At 50.9% G+C, this 20,153-nt stretch overlaps 7 protein-coding genes across 7 annotated transcripts; 3 read left to right on the top strand and 4 right to left on the bottom strand.

Annotated features, from left to right (window-relative positions):
* Positions 1-940: 940 nt before the first annotated feature.
* Positions 941-1,678, top strand: Pdw03_4600 (Atg10p; the record flags this gene model as incomplete). Its single annotated transcript, XM_066100783.1, has 4 exons — positions 941-994; positions 1,050-1,154; positions 1,222-1,434; positions 1,505-1,678. 4 exons carry the CDS (start codon positions 941-943, stop codon positions 1,676-1,678), a joined length of 546 nt encoding a protein of 181 aa, XP_065956183.1.
* Positions 1,679-1,799: 121 nt separating this feature from the next.
* Positions 1,800-2,478, bottom strand: Pdw03_4599 (U1 small nuclear ribonucleoprotein A, putative; the record flags this gene model as incomplete). Its single annotated transcript, XM_014675498.1, has 3 exons — positions 1,800-2,075; positions 2,130-2,346; positions 2,405-2,478. The coding sequence occupies 3 exons, from the start codon at positions 2,476-2,478 to the stop codon at positions 1,800-1,802; spliced, it is 567 nt and encodes a 188-aa protein (XP_014530984.1).
* A 257-nt stretch (positions 2,479-2,735) lies between these two features.
* On the top strand, positions 2,736-4,006 carry Pdw03_4598 (Actin-related protein 2/3 complex subunit 1A, putative; the record flags this gene model as incomplete). Its single annotated transcript, XM_014675499.1, has 4 exons — positions 2,736-2,958; positions 3,024-3,610; positions 3,673-3,910; positions 3,966-4,006. The coding sequence occupies 4 exons, from the start codon at positions 2,736-2,738 to the stop codon at positions 4,004-4,006; spliced, it is 1,089 nt and encodes a 362-aa protein (XP_014530985.1).
* Positions 4,007-4,342: 336 nt separating this feature from the next.
* Positions 4,343-5,643, top strand: Pdw03_4597 (Extracellular triacylglycerol lipase, putative; the record flags this gene model as incomplete). The annotated part of the gene is made up of 2 exons (XM_014675500.1): positions 4,343-4,561; positions 4,645-5,643. 2 exons carry the CDS (start codon positions 4,343-4,345, stop codon positions 5,641-5,643), a joined length of 1,218 nt encoding a protein of 405 aa, XP_014530986.1.
* Positions 5,644-6,048: 405 nt separating this feature from the next.
* Positions 6,049-9,943, bottom strand: Pdw03_4596 (WW/Rsp5/WWP; the record flags this gene model as incomplete). The annotated part of the gene is made up of 3 exons (XM_014675501.1): positions 6,049-6,585; positions 6,658-7,264; positions 7,317-9,943. The coding sequence occupies 3 exons, from the start codon at positions 9,941-9,943 to the stop codon at positions 6,049-6,051; spliced, it is 3,771 nt and encodes a 1,256-aa protein (XP_014530987.1).
* Positions 9,944-10,495: 552 nt separating this feature from the next.
* Positions 10,496-13,331, bottom strand: Pdw03_4595 (WW/Rsp5/WWP; the record flags this gene model as incomplete). The annotated part of the gene is made up of 11 exons (XM_014675502.2): positions 10,496-10,918; positions 10,987-11,508; positions 11,562-11,744; positions 11,795-12,441; positions 12,496-12,616; positions 12,675-12,706; positions 12,765-12,774; positions 12,852-12,861; positions 12,920-13,099; positions 13,162-13,212; positions 13,291-13,331. The coding sequence occupies 11 exons, from the start codon at positions 13,329-13,331 to the stop codon at positions 10,496-10,498; spliced, it is 2,220 nt and encodes a 739-aa protein (XP_014530988.2).
* Positions 13,332-14,212: 881 nt separating this feature from the next.
* Pdw03_4594 (Proteasome component (Ecm29), putative) lies at positions 14,213-19,987 on the bottom strand (the record flags this gene model as incomplete). The annotated part of the gene is made up of 3 exons (XM_014675503.1): positions 14,213-14,604; positions 14,716-14,992; positions 15,080-19,987. The coding sequence occupies 3 exons, from the start codon at positions 19,985-19,987 to the stop codon at positions 14,213-14,215; spliced, it is 5,577 nt and encodes a 1,858-aa protein (XP_014530989.1).
* Positions 19,988-20,153: the final 166 nt, after the last annotated feature.

Below are 20,153 nucleotides of genomic sequence, written 5' to 3'. Positions count from 1 at the left end.
GAATATTGAGGTAACGTTGAAGGCAAATAGCCAATCTTCAAAGCCGGGAAGTTCCCTTCTCAACGCAGGATTTGAATTCAAGATTTCAAGAATTTCAGGATTTCAGGATTTCAGGATTTCACGATTTCACGATCTCGGTTCACGGGGGAGGATGGTAGATCAGGGGTAGATCAAAATCGGCAAAAACACCATCCGATCGCCATTAAGGTTATAGACAAGCGAAAAACAAAATTTCCAAAGAAGCAAAAAAAAACAACGAACAATAGAAATTAGAAGGGAAGGGGAAACATACGATACATAAGTGGAGTGAGATTCAAAGTACTCCGTACTAGCAGACGCAAGCATTCAAAAGTTCTCATGGCATTGGCAGTGGAGCTGCATGCAGCTCCACGCGAAAAAAAAAAAAAAAAAAGGTACCTACTGCAACCAGGAAGAGAGAGGTACTGAATACTTTCAATTCAGGTGTCCTTGTAATACAAAATTGATGTACCCTATACATCCTTCCATGTTTGTGTTCTGGACAACTCCATTGTTCCCCCTCTCTCTCTCTCTCTTCTGTATCCGGTCCACCGCAATCGACGTTCTCGTATACAATTTTTTTTTTCTTCTTGTCGTTTTTCGCTTTTTGCTGTTTTTCTTTCTCTATGGGATGACCTTACACATGTATCTGATTTGACAGTGACAAGTGGCAAGGTCAAGTGCTCTTACTCTTGCGAAAACCCCCATACCCTGGCCACACTGCGTTCACTGAGCGTCTGCATCCGGGCACGCTGGTGCTCCACACGGGGTACTTGAGTGACCTCTCACTAGGAGCTGCATGGCGGCATCTTGTTCTGCATTTCCCTTCCTGGTGCAGTCCGAGTTTGAGGGTGCATGTCAAGATCTCGTCGATCGATGCACTTCGGCCCAAAATATTGGCTGGTCCACCGTTCGATTGCTCATGAAGGTATTCATTTTATTCACACAACCACTAAACCACATTTGGTCCCTTGTTGTATGAAGTGAAGAAGAAAGAACTGATGAGAAATATATGGATTGGATGGAACTAGTCAGATGGAACCAGCCTCAGAATAACAAAATGGGTCGATATCCCTAGCCCGCGAGAATCCTCAGCGCTGGAGGACCTTGAAGAATCACAGGAAGACGAGGATCCGGTCTGTAGAGTTCTAGCCCCTCCAGGGGACGTGTCCTCCGTCCACTTGTCCTGACTCTTCACCGCAGGAAGCCCTCGTTCGCGTCAAACCTCAACCCAGCTTACAGATCGATTATGACATCTTGTTGTCCCCCACATATCAGGTCCCCGTCTTGTACTTTGGCCTCAGGTGGCACAACCACGGCCCACTCGGACTAGACGAAGTCTACCAGTATGTCGTACCGGAACGGTACAGGCAAGAATTGAAGAGTGTGGGTGTAATGGGCGGGATTAGTATGGGTGTAGGTGCATTCTCCGATCCTCGTGACAAGAGCTCATGTCTTTTTGTTTTTTTTTTCTTTTTTCTTGTAGTACCATCCTGACTCTGGCGCCCCGGCCTTTTTTGTCCACCCATGCAACACCGCGGATGCCATGGCGAACATTGCAGACGCACAGAGCGTCACTCCTGGGTCATATCTCCTCATCTGGCTCGGCCTTGTAGGTCATTGCGTGAACCTGCACGTCCCACGCGAGCTTTTCGCTTAGCACAGTACCAGCCAGTACTCTTGCATATGGTGGAAACGCTGGGGAATAAAAAAAAATCCAAATGCAAAGCGAGGACTTTAAGTTTCTCTCTCAGTCCACAGTAGGGCCCCGAATCATTAGATTACTCCTCATCTGAGGAAGCTTCCATAGGCACGTCGCTATCTTCGTCCATCGGGGTCTCTTCGTTGTCGCTTTCTTCTTCACGCGGTCGCTTCAAGCCATGGGCCTCCCCATTAGCTTCGGTCGTCGGTCGGGCGGGGAGTGCGCCCGGAGGACCACCGAAGATAGACTTTTGGAGGTCTGTCGAGACTGGGGCTGGCGCAGCCTCAACTGGCGCAACATATGTGCCGCGAAGTTTGGAAATGACATTCGAGGATCCTTTGGCGTAAACAATTTTCTGGACCTTGAGTGAGCGGGTGTTTGCGACGGTAGAAGGATAATGACTACATACCATCTGTTTCCCGAAGAATTCGAATCCTTGTAAAGCCCGCAGTGCCTGTGTACTAGCTTGGACATCCTTGAAAACAATGTGGGCCTGGCCTCGCATTTTGACGGTCTTCATGGTCACCACGTCGAGAACGGTGCCGTATGTAGAGAACAGGGCATAGAGTGCCGTTCGGAGATCATTTTTCTGAATCCTTCGGTCGGGCAAATTTGTGCAGTAGAGTCTAAGAGTTGTTAGCACCAATGCGCGACAGTCTCCTATACTTGGAAGGGCAAGCTCACGTCTGATTGGGAGCGCCGGTAGCAATGGCCTTACTGTCAGGGCCTCCCCGAGCGGGCAATGATTTTGAAGCCATTATTCGGATAATTAGAAAGGTGCGAGGAATTAAAGTCTGATGGGAAGAGTAAATAGGATAGTGTATGGGAGAAATAAAGCTCAATCGCGTGCTGTGTCCATGGCCACTCAAAACCTCGACACAAAAAGTAGCTTGGGGTCATGTGATGTGTTCCCTTACTAAGCGTCTCCGTCATCACCCAGCTCCCCTCCTGAACTACACAACCAAGTACACAAACACGACGGTAGAGAGATCCTCCTGTCGTAACTACATCCAACATGGCCGCTCCTCAAGTTCACCATCTCTTCCATGCACCAATTGCAGACCACTCTTTTTCATCCGACAAGAAGACACTTGCTGTCGCTCGGGAGAACAATGTGGAACTGTATCAACAATCAGGTAACAAGTTCACGTTGAGCGACGAGCTCAAGGGCCACGAAAAGACGGTCACCAGCGTTGATATCGCTCCCAAGAGTGGTCGAATTGTCACTTGCTCTCAGGGTATGTTTTGGCACGGCTCTTTTTAGTGTTCCATGTACAATACCTAACAGGTGGTCGCTCCATAGACCGTAATGCCTACGTTTGGGAGCAGACTCCGACCGGATGGAAACCTACTCTGGTCCTTCTCCGAATAAACCGCGCTGCAACTTTTGTGCGCTGGTCTCCGTCGGAGCAGAAGTTCGCCGTCGGCTCCGGCGCTCGAGCGATTGCAGTCTGCTACTTCGAAGAAGAGAACGACTGGTGGATCTCGAAGCACATCAAGAAGCCTATTCGCAGCACTATTACAACCCTGGCGTGGCACCCGAACTCCGTCCTGCTGGCAGCCGGATCGACCGACTCTCACGCCCGAGTCTTCTCGAGCTTCATCAAGGGCATTGATACCCGCCCGGAGCCGAGTGCATGGGGAGAGCGCCTCCCTTTCAACACCATCTGTGGTGAATACCTGAATGATACCGCTGGTTGGATCCAGGGTGTTGCCTTTTCTCCTAGTGGAAACGCGCTCGCCTTTACTGGACACGATAGCAGTGTTACTGTTGTGTATCCCAGCGCCCCGGAGCAGCCCCCGCGGGCGATGTTGAATATCGCGACCCGTTTGCTGCCGCTCAACAGCCTTATCTGGAATGGCGAGACCGAGATCATCGCTGCTGGACATGTAAGTTGTTTCAGTTTTTTTTTTTTTCCAGTAACACAATGGCTTGCGCTAACCGTATGCAGGACTGTAAGCCTTTCCGTTTCCGCGGCGATGAGAATGGGTGGCAACTTGCCGGCTCTCTGGAGAATAAGGCTGGAGAAGCTGGGGATGCCCGCGAAGAGTCTGCCTTGAACATGTTCCGGCAGATGGACCTCAAGGGCCAGGCCCAGGCGGACACCAAGCTGAAGTCTACCCACCAGAACACTGTTCACACCATCCGGGCCCACGAAGAAGCTAATGGGGTTGTGAGCTCCTTCAGCAGTAAGATTGCCCCAAACTCCTGGAATCAACGAGAGACTAATGCATCTTGTCATAGCGAGCGGTGTCGACGGTCGTGTTGTCATTTGGGCCGCCTGATTTGAACTTCCTTTTAATACTGGCCTTAGTCCATAGTCAGCATGCATATAGTATTGGATAGAATTCTTCGAGCACATTCCAGTCCCTCGTGAGCATTCAGATTACAAGGTCATTGCTTTCACATACACATGTACGTTGTAGTTGTAGTTGTAGACCCAAGTACTCCGTACTCCCCGGGGTAGTGCCCCAAGATCGGTCCAATGAAGGAAATCGATGACATAATGGAGCTACCCCGGATTTCAGCCCTGGAGTCAAATCTCCACACTACAAGGGTTTGTTCTCTTCCTTTAATGATGAATTACCCCGTCCCTCCTACCAAAATCAAAATGTTCAGCCATGACTAGCACTTTGTTATCTCATCTACTGCTATACATCTGTTTCCTGAGCCTCGTCACTGCCCGGAATGAGAAGCATATATCAACCGACCTATTCAACTCCCTGGAAGAGTTATCCCGGCTCGTAGACATTTCATACTGCGTCGGAACAACGGGAGTACAGCAACCATTCCAGTGCCTCAGCCGCTGCGACGAGTTCCCAGATCTAGAACTAGTAACTGTGAGTCACCTACCTCCTCCCAAGCACGACACTCATCTCCACGAGGACACCCAACCCACTAACCCAACCAACGCGCCGCACAGACCTGGAATACGGGCGTTCTCCTCTCTGACTCATGCGGCTACATAGCCCTCTCCCACACCCCCACCGCCAAACAAATCATCCTCGCCTTCCGCGGCACCTACTCCATCACAAACACCATAATCGACCTCTCCGCCTATCCCCAAGCCTACATCCCCTACCCAGATCCGGAAGAAAAATCCACCACAACCCTTATTCCCGCAGATCCCCACTGCGAAAACTGCACCGTCCACGCGGGCTTCATGCGCTCATGGCTTCACACCAGAACAGAAATCCTTCCAGCCGTCACCACCCTGCGCCAAAACTACCCCGATTACGCCGTAACGCTAGTCGGCCATTCCCTTGGCGGCGCGGTCGCAGCACTAGCAGGACTGGAGATGCGTCTCACGGGCTGGGATGCGACGGTGACGACGTTCGGGGAGCCGATGATCGGGAACGGGGCGTTTGCGGCATTCCTCGATGAGCAATTCGGGCTCGTGGATGGGATGTCGATTCCCTCGCTTGAAGGGGGTCAGCGGTTCCGTCGTGTCACGCATTTCGGGGATCCGGTTCCTAGGCTGCCGCTTGCTGAGTGGGGATATAGTCCTCATTCTGGGGAGGTTTTTATCATGAGGGAGGGATTGCCACCACGGAGGGCGGATGTGGTTCATTGTGCTGGTGCGGAGGATTCAGGATGTATTGCGGGCGGCGGGGCGGAGGGGGCTTTGGCTGAATTATATCGGGATTTGAATGTTCCTGTTGGACTGGCCGGGTCTGGTTCTGGTGGGGAGGCGTGTCTGTCGAGTGGGCGTGATGGGGGTCGTAGAGATGTTTCTGAGGAGCAGGCGGTCTTGGGATTTGAGAGTCCGGATATTGCTGATTGTGAGGATGGATTATCGCCTCTCCGGTGGGATTGGTCTCTTATACCGGCGAGGTATCGGCTTTGGGAGCTGTTTTATGCTCATCGAGATTATTTTTGGCGAATTGGTCTTTGTGTTCCTGGGGGAGATCCAACTGGGTAGAGTGTATCTCTATCTATTCGGACTGGATACTGGCGTTGGCTGCTATATTCACGGTTAGTGTACCCCGGATGTCCCAATTTGCGCATTGTCAGATACCTTGCTTTGAGAGAAATGTCGTTGTAGTCCGATCTCTATAATTTCATTTCTGATATTGTTACTCGAAAGCAATTGCAAGCCGAGCCAAGTATCAAGTCAAAACAGCGGTGTAATTATCTCGACGTAATCAAACAGGCTAGGGGAGCAGGGAAGACAATGGCAGGCAGACATGCAAACACGCCCAAAAGCAGCAATTCCAAACAACCATCAAAGCAGAACAGTAAGAATGCTGTGTGGGAAATAAGACAACGATCAAAACCAAAGGACCCCCTGATACATGTATAAAAGACAAAAGACCCTCAAACATTATCACCGACCGTGATCTAAACTCGGCACAATCACAGGTCCAAACTTAACCACACTACCCAGCGCCCCATCCCCCTGAACCATAAAGTCTGCTGCAAGACTCAACTTATGAGCCCCGGAAGGTATATGGCCATATGAAGGATTTATCGTCTCGGGATCATAAGCGACAATAGCGACGTAGTTCCGACGCGCCATGAGCTTGCGGTGCTCACGGGGCTGTCCGTTGACGTCCGTCTGGAAGATTTCCATCATATCTTCCTTGGTATCGCTCACCTGGCCTGAGGATCTGTGGCCGTTGGAGGGGATATAGAGAGGCTTGCTGTGGCTGTGTAGGAGCTTGATGACATATGACGGGGGTGGAGTGTTGACGACGGAGGAGGCGATGAGTTGGTACATTGTCTTGTGGTCTGAAGGGTTTGAGGGGTCGTGGACGAGACCTGCACCGCAGACGTTGACGGCGCCGGAGAGGAAGGTCATGCGGATTGATTTTTGGTGTGCGATGCCTTGCAGTGTGCGGATGAGGTATGTTCGTTCGAGATCCTGGCTTAGGGTTAGTATGGATCTAATTTCGATAGGATAGTAGTTATGGATTTGGTGAGTAGGGGGACGAACCTTCGAGTCGTGTGTCCATTGGTCGCGTAGCTCGTCCATCGAGTTGAATTCGCCAAATGGACTCAGTATACCGCCCATCAGTCCGGATTTGCCTACGGCTCGCTTCACAGAGTCAAAGCCTGAGCCAACGAATTCTTTGGCACCGACCACTCCGGCTACTGAGCTGGTTACTTTGCCTAGCACATTGTACGCGCCGGTCACGGCTCGCTTTCCTGTTGCGACGGTCTGGACGATGTGTTCTGCCGCTTCTAGACGGGGATAGATGAGTGGCACGGCGACCATCCAGAGACAGTGTTGCACACTCGGTGGTAGCATTGCAACCTTCGGGAAGAGACCCTGGTACGTGGGGCCGGCCATTACCTGATGTGGGTTTCTTTCCGAGCGGCAGTCTGGACCGACGACGACAACGCCGGGGCCTAGATATTTAACAAAGTGCCAGCCTGTGCCGGTGATGGTGAAGAGGTCCATGTCGTTGTTGACATTACGGAGGATGTCGAGGGTAGTGTGGTGCTGGAAGAGGAGGTACATTTCAATGCCGATACGGCCGATATTCTTGAACATGTTCGAGAACTGCATATGCTCGGGATACGAGCCGAATCCATCAAAGCTTTTTATGCATGTTAGTGCTGCTCTTGGCTATTGCTGTATGGGCGACTCACATGTCATGATCGTCAATCTGGCAGACATAAGGGATCTGCGCAAACGACTCCCTTATGTGGGGTTGATCGAAATGGCTGGTGTAGTAATGGAAGTATGCGTAAGACACATCCTGCTGGTAAGCTGCTGTCCAAGGAGCGTTCTTTCTAGCCTCTTTTCCGCTGATAGCCAACCACTGCTTGAGAGATGGAATCTCTTTCCACATGCGATCCGCATAAATCTGACCCCCTAGACACAATTGGGCGTGGAAGCCTCCAATCTCATTGTGTTTTTGCATAATATCCTTCCACATGTAACCGACGCCCCCCAAACGAGCCCGCTCACCAGCATTTACATTGAGCGAGAAGTCATTTCCAGAGGTAGCAATGAACCGCCAGTTCGTCTCGTATCGACCAGCGACAAGGAACTCATAGCGAGTGCAGCCAAGGTGTGACGTGATGGCGTAGGTCCATTTCGCAGGACCCGCATCGTCCATCTGCAGATCAATCTCATACCTATAGAAAGTCCAGCGTTGATGGGCGGCAATGCTGACTGCCTTCAATTGTCTCGGATTTGGAGACAAGTCTAGACTCTGGTGCATATGAATCGTGGGTGGCTGCGCGGCATCTGTCACAAGCAAGATAGATCCCATCCAGACTCCGTGCTCGAGATCCATGTTGGTGTAACGCAGATAAGGACCAAAGTAGACACCGTTGGTTGGAGTGTTCTTGTACAGATCCATGCCACTACTCGGAGGAGGCCCAGAGAACCCGGACACTATAGGAGACTGTAGGATTTCGAACCCAGGGGTCAAAGGCACACCTGGTGATGCTAGAGGCTTTCCAAAAGCCGACAGACCCGGAGAAACTAGCGGGTGGGCGCTATACACACTTCCCACCGGGGACAAGGGCGTTTCGTTGAGATTAAGCGGCGTGGGTCCCTTCGGAAACTCCCACTGAGTGGATTGCGTGGGCAAGTGGATATAGTAATACTGGCCTGAGTTTGGATCCATGTGGGCAATCCATCCCTCCGGAAGAGGTGGTGGAGATGCTGGACCTGCGCTAGAGGGCCCCGGAGAAGTTACCTGGATTGTCTGGTGGTGGAAGCCGGACAAGTCATTAGCAACAGAAGCCTGTGGGGGTTGGTTTGTTTGCTGCTGCTGTTGCTGTCTCTGGTCATTCGCAAAAGCGGGATGATCCTGAGGCGAGACTGCGGGTGCAGGGGAAGGCGTTTTTGTGGCAGGAATGGGTTGATTTACTAAGGCTGGGTGCATCATTGCGGCTCCAGCAGCAGCTGGAGCTGCAGCTGCTGTGGCTGCCGCTAACACCGCACCGCTTTGCTTTTCATTAGGATACCCATTCGAAGCAGAAGGACCAGATACACTTGAGTAGGCGGGAGGGGGAGAGGAGCTGAGACGCATTCGGTCCATGTCTTGTTCCGAAGCGTTGGGTGCAATTCTTCCTGGCTGTTCTTGCTGCTGTTGCTGCTGTAGCTGCTGTAGCCCAGATGCAGGGTGCATTTGGGATGGTGATCCACCGTACTGGCTAGGATGAGCCTGAGGTGGGGGGCTGTTGTATTGGCCCGGATGAGCTTGTAGTGCTGGGCTGCTAGTTTGACCCAGGCGAGCCTGAGGCGGTGGAGTGCCATTAGACCCCGGCATCTGAGGTGGCGGACTGCCGTATTGACCCGGATGCACAGCAGTCGACTGATTATCATCATTGACTAACTCATCACCCTGATAAACCATAGGAGGTCCATGAGGCTGGGACCCAGGCTGTTCAGTGGGAGTCCACGGGCGCCGTGGCTGCTGCTGCTGTTCTTGTTGCTGCTGTTGCGGCGGCAAAGTCGGCTGCTGTCCGGAGTACTGGTCAGCTCGTCGCTGTGCAGCGACGTTATGCGATTGAATACGTTGTAGGGTTCCAGTGCCCGCGATACCAGCAGCAGCATAGCGGGCCTCAATATCCGAAGCGGGCTGCTGGCCCGGTTCAACGATAGGAGTCTCTGGTGGCGGGGGTGAGCCAAGCTGTGCGCGGGTTGTCGATATGGAGCTAATGCGATTGAGCGGGCCTTGCGCGGCCTGTAGAATTGACGGGGGACGGGCTGCAGAGATTGAGCTTTGGCGTTGCGGGGGCGGGTAGTATTGTTGACGGTAATCGTATTGAGTTGGATTTACTGGTGGCTCTGGTGGGCCCGGTGGTAGACTGGCTGGGGGTCGGGGGTACGGTCTTGCAGCTAAGGCTTCGCGGTCTGGCGCATCGTAGCTGGGAGATTCGGGCAGCGGCTTTGGAGCTGCTCCTCTTCGTTCGGCTAATGTTGCGACTCGGGGCTCACGGCCGTCCCGCGGCCGGAGCGCTGTTGGGTATTCGTTTGGACTCACGGTGCCTGAGCCAGGACCAACTGGCGAAGACCCATGTTTAATGTTGTCATGATGTCGGTCGTTTGAATTTGAGGTGTGCATCTGGAGACGTTGGCGGTCATCTGGGTAGGGTAGCGGGGCGTTAGGCGGGGAACTGGAGCCCGCGGCCGATGCTGGAGATGACGAGTCCCGTTTGTTGATACGGAGAGGGCCGATGGTGGGTGATTCTTGTCTTGCTGGGCGGTCATTGAGGAAAAGCTCCTCGGAGTGAAGGGCACGGCTGCTACTATTCATTCTGAGAAATTGCGGCTGGGCTTGAAGCTGCAGAAGACAGAATTCAGCCACAGCAGAGTGCGTCGAGGTAGTAGTCCCAATTACGAGGACAAGCGCGAAGATCGTTCAGTAGATGCGGGGCACGGGGAAATCTTCGGGGCTATCTCATCAATTCGTAGAAGATGTCCGAGAGTAAGAAGAAAAAGAAAAAAGAGATGCCGAAGGAACAGGAAGATTTTCTGTAGCCGCCAAGTTGAGCGAGACGCCGACCCCGCAGGTGACGAGAATCATCACAAGTTGCTGCCTTGGGGCCTGCATGTTATGTGCTACATAGGACTACAGAGAACTTCAGGGGGACCAGATGTAGTTTAGATGTTGATCTCTGTTTACAGTCTAATCTATGGGTCATGCAGTTCCATCAAACATATTCGTCTCTATAAAATACAGCCCATATCCATCGTCAATCATGCTAACATACAACCCTCATAGTCCCCATAAATACAAATATGCCCTTGTAGCGCCTATGCTATTCAACCCCCCGAAAAATCAAAAATCAAAAACTCCATTGTCCAATCAAAACCCGAAATTAACCATTTGAAGCCCCTCTTGAGCAATCAGGTCAGACCAGTCCACATCCAATGTATGACCCACATGCATGAGTCGCTCCAACTGCCGCTCATAGACAATCTGGAGGATTGCACGAGTTGTTGCAGCATTGCGGCCCATACCATCTTCCTCGTCTTCCATGCTAGTCATCAATTCCATTGCCATCATCTTCAATCCACTAGCTGATGCCGTAGCACCTGCTAGGAATAAGGGGAAGACGAGGAAGTGTCGATCAGCCCGTCGAGTGTGTGTAGTTCGCTCGGCTAAGCGCAGGATCTCTGTTACGTGGTGGTCTATCTCTGCGTCTGGGGAGAACTCGGACTCGACACGTTGTCCGGGCCACATGCTGCTGTAGGAGAAGAGTTGACAAACGTGGTATAGTGTAGCGGACTATAAAGAGTTAGGTTCACTTTTTTTTTCCCCAGTAGATGGAGAGAGTGAGAGCGGAAAGAACTGACCTGCTGCATAAATTCCCGAGACCGCCGCGGGAGGTTATCCTGATGTTGATGTAAGAAGGCGACATCGGGGGATTCCCATAGTCTCCCGAAAGCCTGGCGCAAGTCGCTTAATTCCTGAGATCTCTTATCAAACTCTTCGAAGGGCACATTCTGTTTATCATGACGAAGGCGAGTAGCCAAAAACCCAAGTTGAGCGGCTAGTCGGAATGTATCGTGGTACAGACGCATGATCACTGGTAGACTTTCATGCTCGTCGGAGTAAATCACACTGTAGCCCTCTGGGGCAGAAGGGTAGAGAAGACATTCCGATCCAGGGAGCATCTGATGATCGATGACGGCTTGTACGAACCCTCCCGTCCCTGCTCCACTGAATAGGGCATATAAATCAATGTGGCACACCCACCAGAGGATAAATGGGTGGGGTTCCTGGCCATATTTGGCCCGTCGAAGGAATGCGATGTGAAGGAGACGAGAGATATGGTGAGACCAGAGATTCGAGCCGTGTGGCTCAGCGGCTGCGATCTGAAAGATGTCAGTATCTAGACTAGAAGGAATTGCCGATGGAATTCTCTTACCTCGTAGATCAGGAGCAGGAAGTGGGTAAGAAATAGTCCGTCAGAAACAAGATCATCGTTATTCCGTAGACTGACTTGAAGCGAGGGAAAAGCTTGTTGATAATATTGTAGCGCATCGACATTGTGACTTGTGCCGCTGTGCGAGAGACTGAGGGCTGATACAGCCATCATAGCATGGGAAAGCTGTGATTCTTGTTAGCAACGGACAGTGGCTCAATAATGACAATACCCACAGGAGGGAACCGAGTGGCTTCCTGCTCTAGGAAGTCCATGCTAAGAGTCATAAAATGACTATCAGATCCACGAGAATCATCGAGCCTATGGTCATGAGGGAACAACTGCCGCCATACGACTCGACGGAAGTGAGAAAAGATCGTAGAATCCTGACCTTTCGGATCAAGGCGCGGGCCTAAGAAAGTCATCTTTTCTACCTTCACATCCGGCGAAGGAAGTGAAGTGAAAGTTGGAGAAAGAGACAGATTGCAGAAAGGATCTGAGATCTCCGATGTTGGCGAGATCCTCGTGATCCTCCCATTCGACGACGAGCGGCGAGTAGCATCTTCAAAAGTCTTCAAAATGACCACATTAGGATCATGATCTTTCGAACTGGAGTCGCCCTTGGCCGCGCTTGTGGGGCTACTAGCCACAGAGCTTCTACACTCGCTGGTTGGATTTGATCTAGCTTTCTCAATTGTCTCATCTGCATACTCTGGCAGCGAGGAGAAACTGTCGGGTGTCATGACGACATGGTACGTGCCGGGACTAAACGCCTCTGCTTTCCTTTCCCGCTCTTCGTCCGAAGTGAGCAGGAAAAAGGGCGGAAGAGAATCCCCGGAAGAGAAATAATCGGTTCTCTCATCATTAGAACCCGGCGAAGTGACTACTTCTAGTCAGTGCTATTAAAAAAACCTCTCTTGACAAAGAAGGTGCTTACGATCCCAAACGACGTGACCATTTGTCTTCACATCGGCCATGCGGCCCATGATACGAGGGGTATCATCGCGAAAGGCCAGCCGTGGGCGATAATCGCAAGTATGGCCTAGACGTGTACATTGCTGTCAAGAAGTATAAGCAAACGTGTGGAGATTAGCAAAAGCGTGAAAAATGCCATACATTACATTGCGGGTGTCCTTCATCACATTTGACTGGAGAATGTGTGTCAGCCACGAGATTGAGACGGGAGCAGTTCTCCAAGCCACTTACCCTTTCGACTCTGGAAACCAAACGAAAAATCACCAATCAATCAACTGCTTTTCGTCCGATTTAATATAACACAAACAAAGAACTCACTCGGCATGTCCTAGATGAGATCAGCTTTGCATTCGGGGTTGAGTCATCAGATAGAGAAGATCACTTACCAGCAACCGGTACGAGATCGCGGAGGCAAGCGGATGCGCGGTGGAGCGATCAAGGCCTTTTCGGACTTCGCAAAGGCGTCAAAAAGATCTTCCTTGGGAGCAATGATGGGTAATCGCAGAGGAGGTTTCCCAGAGATTTTGCTCCGTCTGTTTTGCATGACCAGACTGGTCGTCATGAGGCTGTGCCATCAGCTGATGTACGGACAGGCCGAATTGGAATGGACTTGCTATAGAGTACGTACAGTACAGGATAGTATATATTTAAGGGTTTAATCGTCAAAGAAAAGAGAAAGCTAAAGAAAATAGTATGGGGGAAGGCAAGGTAAATTAAAATGAAGTTATATGGAAAACAGAGGGGAAAGGAAAGAGACTAGATGTATGTTTGCATCAGAAAAATGCATAGGGAGTTCATGGGTATTTTGGACGGGTGGCGTAAGGAAAATGAAATTAGAATTTTATGTTATTTGATGATAATTCAATGGTTCGATTTATTTCTTATCCGATGATTAGACTATTTGGTAAAGGAAGAGGATAGAGCTAAGGGGAAAAAAAGTGAAGAGAAAAAAAATTTAGACCAAAAAAAGGGAAGGGAAAAAAAAGCCAAAAAAAAAACAAGGAAAATGAGAGAGGGAGGGAGAGAAAATTTTTTTCTCCAAAAAATAAAAAATAAAAATAAAAACGCTATATGGCATGCAGATGCCAACCATGTGGACAACTCTTGGAAAGTTACTATTATTGTTATCCCGGACTGAAAGGGAGATAGGGGAAGACAAAGATGGGAACAGGGGCTGAAAGTAAGAGAAACCTTGGACGAACTCTGGAGGAAATCAAGGCTTATCCCTTGAATCGGAGCCGAAGAATGAGCTCAATTAGGAAACCCAAAGTGTCTGGGGAAACTAAAACAAGGTCTCGATCGGCCCGGACCCCCGGTCTGGATCGACCTGTTGAAAAATCGAAGAGATCACACCTTTGGCCCAATTGGGTTAAGGTTGGACTCATTTGGAGGTTAGACACTTTTCGACATGTTTAGACATTCTGGGACTCTCCGCATTCTAAACGGACTTGGCCGAGAGTTAAGCGAGTGGCGTAGACTTGGGCACCTGGGCATTTTCGCGCAGGAGTTTAACTTGCCTCTGGCTCTGTACGTGTTTTCCCAAAGGAATTCCTATTGGTACGATTGCAAGCCCTCGTATCGAACCCATGTACAAAGATGCCCAGAAATTAAGAAATAAGCATCCTACATGATCGACCTGGAAATAAAAATCTCAAACCCAAACAATCCACGTGGGATTCTTAATTTGGGAAAGCCAAGGCTTCGTCCAAGAGACGCTGTACCGGTTCGCATCGCTCACTGGTTCTCCAATCACGAAGTCGGACGATGAGGGTGTCAGGCACATCCGCATGGGCATGCGGACATAGTTTCAGGTACGCCAGAATGGCCTCTGCACGACCCTTGCGGATGGCCTCGACAGACCCGTCTACTGGCCCCGTGAGAATCTTCTCCGCGAGAGCAGTCAAGGGTGCGGCCATTTCCTCACCGGAAGCCTCCGGTGACCCGATCCACTGATCCACTCGTGTAAAGAAAGCCCGGAGCTCATCGTAGCCCGTGCTCACGACCTGTCGTCCACCAAGGTGGAGGGCTTGGGCTAGCGGACTGGTCACCTGTTCCACGTACTTTCCCAGCACTGTGGTTAGCGTTAGCAAGGAACGACGCTAGGGGTTTCCCACAATTTGAGGTGTAATTTTAGGGGGATTGGGATTTGGGGAGCGAAGGGGGGGGGGGGGGTTAGACTGACCTTCACCCGAACCGGCGGTGGCATTGAAACATTGCAGGAGACATTGGACACACGCCGCAAGGGTGTCATCTTGGGTCAAGCCGCGCCCATTCTTCGAGTCTATCTCCATCTGGTCTTGGTCTTGGTCTTCCATCTCTTCCACCACCCCCGGAATAATCTTTAATGCGTCCGTCATGAAATTGAGGTCCTTGCGGGCTTGTGCGATCTCGCCCATTGCTCGCAGTCCATGCGGCCGGTAGAGGACGTTAGCTCGTTTCGCTTCGCGAACCGTAATGGTCTGCTATGCATTAGTCTCCACTGCATGGTTTGAACCCTTTGCCTTGTAACTATAATTAGGGGAAAGTGGCGACATATCAGCCCATACCTTCATTAGGTTCCTCAACTCGTCATTGGCTTGCCACAACGTCTGAGCTTGCCCACTAAATTTCACTAGTGCCTTAAGTACCACTTCTTTACCTTCCCATGTCTTCCCCGCCAAAGCGCGCTCCAATACGGGCCAAACCAATTGAGCTGTTGAGAGGTCAATCTCCGCGTCCAGTGATAACACTGCTTGCGCAATCGCCCGGGCGGCTGTGTGCTTGATAGCCCAGCGGGGGGAATCCAGATTGTCCGAAACGAGTCCCACAATCTCGCGAATGTAAAGCGATACGGCACGCGATCCACCGACATTATCTTGCCATGTCTTCTCAAACTGCTCTTTCACATGTTTGTCATCATCGTGCTTACACACAAAGACGAACGGCAAGGCGCTCGCCGCAAATGCCGTGAACCGATCGTTGGACAGTTTGGACACCGAGTACAGGATCTCACCGGAGATCACTCGTGGCGTCGCATCCTCGGCTGTCAGATAGAGGTTTTTGGCATAGTCAAATGTCTTGAGAACCCGATCGTCCGAAGCGAGCCGCAGCAGATAGCCCAGAGATGAGCAGTAGGAGGCGCTGACCGTGTCGTTTCGGTCCACCACGTGCTTGGTAAGGATTTGAACAAATCGGTCGGCGTATGGGCGGAAGAGCAAGGTTTTCATACTAAGCAGCACCAGCACGCGGCTGCAACCCACCTTCGACGGCAGGCCCACAGCTGACCGAAGCACATCCTCGAGTCTCTGTGCCAGTTCATCGAGATTGCTTTCATCCAAACTGTCAATCAAATACCGCTCAATCACCTCCATCATAGGGGATGTACGAATGCTGGACAAACGCATTTTGTCAATCTCTTGACCGGTGAGACCATATTTGTCGGCGTTCAGGTGGACATAGTTGACAGCCTGTGGCTCTAGAGAGCTCAGAGCACTCAGGAACTTCTCCAGCATAGTGGGGACATATGGACGCAGTAAGTTGCCAGGGCTCTTCTTGATCATTGAGATAAGAGCACCGATGGCATATCCTTGCACTTCTGCCACGCTGGAATCCAGTCCCTTATCGCTCAGAAGGAAGGGGATCGCACTTTTCAGCAAAGTACCGGCGCGCTTCTCCGTGCCGCTCGTCTCGAGTGTGCGGATGACCGAGTTGGTAATGGTTTGACAGAGCTTTAGCGCGGCAGTGCGCACAGATTCCTTGATATCGTCCAGCAATCTAAAAGCCTTGCTGTAAATCTCATCAAGATACTGGGCGTATTTCTCCGTACGGCGACCTTGAATTAAGTCTGCCACAGCAGCACAACTTGCTTGCCGAACACGCCATTCCCGACCAGCTAGAATGCTCTTGAGAAGATCCTGCATGATGTCATCAAAGTGTGTATCGATGACCACATTAGGGTCTCTAACTAGTGCTTGCCAAATGGTGTTCATAGATCTTTGCACGTTCGGGTTGGGATCGAACCGGTAACGGAAAAGCTTGGGGTAGATCTTGGGGTTCTTCGCCAGATAGCCATCGACGCTAGAATCAGAAAAGATGCTGCTGATTCCGAAGCGGCCAAAGGCCGCACGGTTTGTCCAAATGGCATTGTTTGAAGCCAGTGACATAAACCGGTAAACCAAAGTGGGGTCACCTGCCTCGGCGGCCAGGTTCATGATATCCTTGTAGGTATTGACAGACGACCCCTCACCGGTGGGGAGGGCACCAGGCTCAAATAGCTGGGTGTCGGCCTCAATCTTGCCGCCCCCAAGATTGGGGCCAGTCGAAGTGAATGACTCGACCAGGTCTTGGACCAGATCATCTTTCAGGGATTGGTCACCGATCTCATATACAAGGCTGAGTCCGTGTGCTCCAGTCTCCTGCACCACCTCGTCCCGGTTTCCAAGGAGACTGCTGAACGTAGCTTGGCACTTACGCAGCCGCTCCTGCATCTCGTGCATGTGACCGCAGTTCTTAACTAGGCACAGCAGCCAGATTGCAGACGCTTTCCGCAGAGATGGCTTGGGCGCAATGCAATCGGCAATCACCTTGTCACAGATGACCGCGAACACCGATCGCGGGACGTCTGAGCGAGGAAACTCTGCATCAATGTCGAAATCTTGGATGAGAGCACGAGAATCCCAACCAACAGCGACATTGCTCAAGGCACCGCCTACAGTGAATTGAACTTCAGGACTGCGGATTTCGTGTAGACTGTAGAGTGAACTCAGGAAATCGTTGAATAAGGTACTATCCGAGCCAGATCGGGAGAATGTCATAGTCAACAACCCCAGAGAACTGATAGGGATTTGGTTCTCGGTTTTGGCGTCGCGCGATAGCTTTTCCAGAATCTTTTTCCAGCCATCTTCTGTGATAATATCAAGAAACAACACGCCAGATAGACTGAGCTGTCCAATCGCCTCTTGCGCAGTCCTCTGGAGCAAAGTATCCCGGGAAACATCTAGAATATCAAAGAGAGTCTCAATAAACTGCTTGGTTTGTGCTTCTGGAGCTCGGTTCACTAGACCGCGGTAAGCAAGTCGACTCAATAAATACGAGAGTGCTAAAATAGCCCCACGGGCTCGCATGACTTCCGAACCAACAGCAGTATTCCACGTTTGGATGGTAGCAGTCAGTTGAGTAATGAAACTTTTCAGTTGCTCCTCCGAGAAGGCAGGATGCGAAACCAGAAGTCCAAATGCCCGCGCAGTAATACCTTGGTTATCTTGGTTGTTGCTGCAAATAGGCTCCATTAAGGGTGTCGCACGCGAGATCAAGTGTTCAACAACATCATTGGGTGCTAGCGAGCAGATTTCCACGAAATAAACACCGCATTGCCGCAGTCCTTCACGCTCGCCGGTTACAAGGCCTTCAAGGGTGCCAGACAAAAAAGCCAAAACGGAGTCCTTTGCAGACTCTCGAATGTACTCTCTCACGGCCGAACGGGCTTCCACGCTGGTGGAGAGGAGCACTTCTAGCTTATAATCCCAATCTTCTTCTAGACCTGCGGCAACACCCGAGGCTGAGAACGCCTCCCAAAGCAATGTGTTTCGGAGGAATGAAATGGCAGGCATAAACGAGCCTTTGTAGAGGCCAGACAGTAGTTGGGATGCGGACAAAGCTTGAACATTTAAATGTTCCTCTTGCCCTCCTGAGCCAAGCAGGAAACGAGTAGCCTCATCGAACCTTGGGAAGGCAAACCAGGATTCATCGCGAACTGGAGCTGCCGATGAAGCTGACCATTTCCCATCCTTAGCGGGATTGAGGAGCCGGTACCAGTAAGGGTGAAGACCTTTCTTTCCTTCCTCAACAATTTCTTGTTGTCTTTCTGGACCTCTTGCAATGGCCATCAAATCGATCCAACGGGCGACCACATCGCTAAAAGGCAGGAATCGGTTCGCAAAACGCACTGCAGCATACTGAACACCTCGCGTGGCACGGTAACCAGTATCGGGATCAATATCACCAGGCTGCATGCTCATCTGACGAACCAGGAATGGCCGCAGCTGGTCCTGAAAGGTCTTATCGTGGCTGTCCAATGAAGAATTGAGAATACTTCCTAGTGCCTGATCGATACTGACAAATATCTGAGGACTCGAGTCATCAGCACTTAAGGAAGCAAAGAGCCACCGAATCAGGTCGAATTCGAAGTTCTCTACAGCATCGGCTTGCGACAGAAAATCGACTTTGGGAACCAAAATACCGATACTCTCGTAGGCAAGGCCTCGCAGGCTCAGATCTGTTATGGGTAGTTTCTGCCCACTAGCTGCTGGACTGGGCCATCCTTGAGACTGAATGAAATCCCTCAGTCCTGCAATAAGTTTGGGTGCGATTTGTTTGAGATTAGATGGTGTACCCATACGGACAACCCAAGTCGTAAATGTAAAAATCTGGGTCCTTAGTTTCGACGCTTGTAGCCCCTGAGATGATCTAGCAGAGTCTGATAGGAGCCCATTTTCAATGAGTCTCATTATTCGATGAGGGTCTGCAGTAGCTTCGATGGACTTCCCCAGAAAGACGAGGAGCTTCACTTGGAGTGGGGAGCGCACGGGAGGAGCACCACCAGTGCCGAAATACAAATCGTACAATTCTTGCACAACGTCGGGATTTTCAATATCCGCAGCAAACCGTTTCAAAGTCTCATCTCCAAGATCAGCAAGGCGGGAGTTGGCATCAGCAGAAGCGATCAGTGAAGGCAGGAATCGTTGTGGATCCTTGAAAGCACCGCTTCCGATGAATCGAAGGGCGATAACCTTTGTTTCGGTCAGGTTCAACCCACCGCCGGTAGAAGGGTTCCATGTCTCGTTTCCGGGAGCACCCTTATTCAAGAAATTATACTCGTCCGGAGATAGACCGGGACAGGTTGAAGTTTCCCTGGGGCCAGGGGCAAGGAGCAACAATTTCGCCAGCCAAAAGGACAAGAATTGGGTATCTTCCTCTGATAGACCGAGTCGGGCCTTCAGACCCTGATCTTCTTCACTACCTTTTGCTGGCAGCTTGAGAAGTGGCAATAGGCGCAAAACCAGATTAAATACAATAGCACCCTGAGTGGGTGACGTTCCGATCTTTGAGACACCCTGGAGCAAGGGCAGTAGGATTTCAACTCTGGCTTCGGAGCCGAGGCGATCAACACCTTGCTGAGCATAGATGAGATCAAAATGCCGGATCAATTGAGATTTTTGGTCCTTGAACTGCTTCAACAATGCTGCCACTGGCAGCTGAATAGAGGGGGATTTGACTCGGGTGTTGATATGCTGGCAAACCGAGATGATCTTGTTGCGCACCTCCACGCTATCTGACCCAAGCTTCAGCAACAAAGGAGGCAAATACGTTCCAAGTAGTGACTGCAGCTTCTCATCTGTGTCTGCCATGGCAATTCTGAATTCCACCTTGCCTATCAGACTCAACTCGCGAGCCTCAGAACTCTGTGAGTCCGCCATGATGAGTTTGTTTTTGCAGAAGGGTGATTCTAACGGAGCATCAAATTGACACAAGAAACACACGAAGATGACCAATTTATAAACAAATGATATAGGCGGCTACACTCACGTCATCGTCAGTTGAACAAGTACGGGGCACCTGCCCAGGTGTTCCATCGATTAGTCA

This window comes from Penicillium digitatum, chromosome 1 (assembly GCF_016767815.1).
Source record: "Penicillium digitatum chromosome 1, complete sequence".
Classification (NCBI taxonomy): domain Eukaryota; kingdom Fungi; phylum Ascomycota; class Eurotiomycetes; order Eurotiales; family Aspergillaceae; genus Penicillium; species Penicillium digitatum.
Note: the sequence above shows the minus strand (reverse complement) of the source record. Positions and strands in the feature narration are given on the sequence as shown.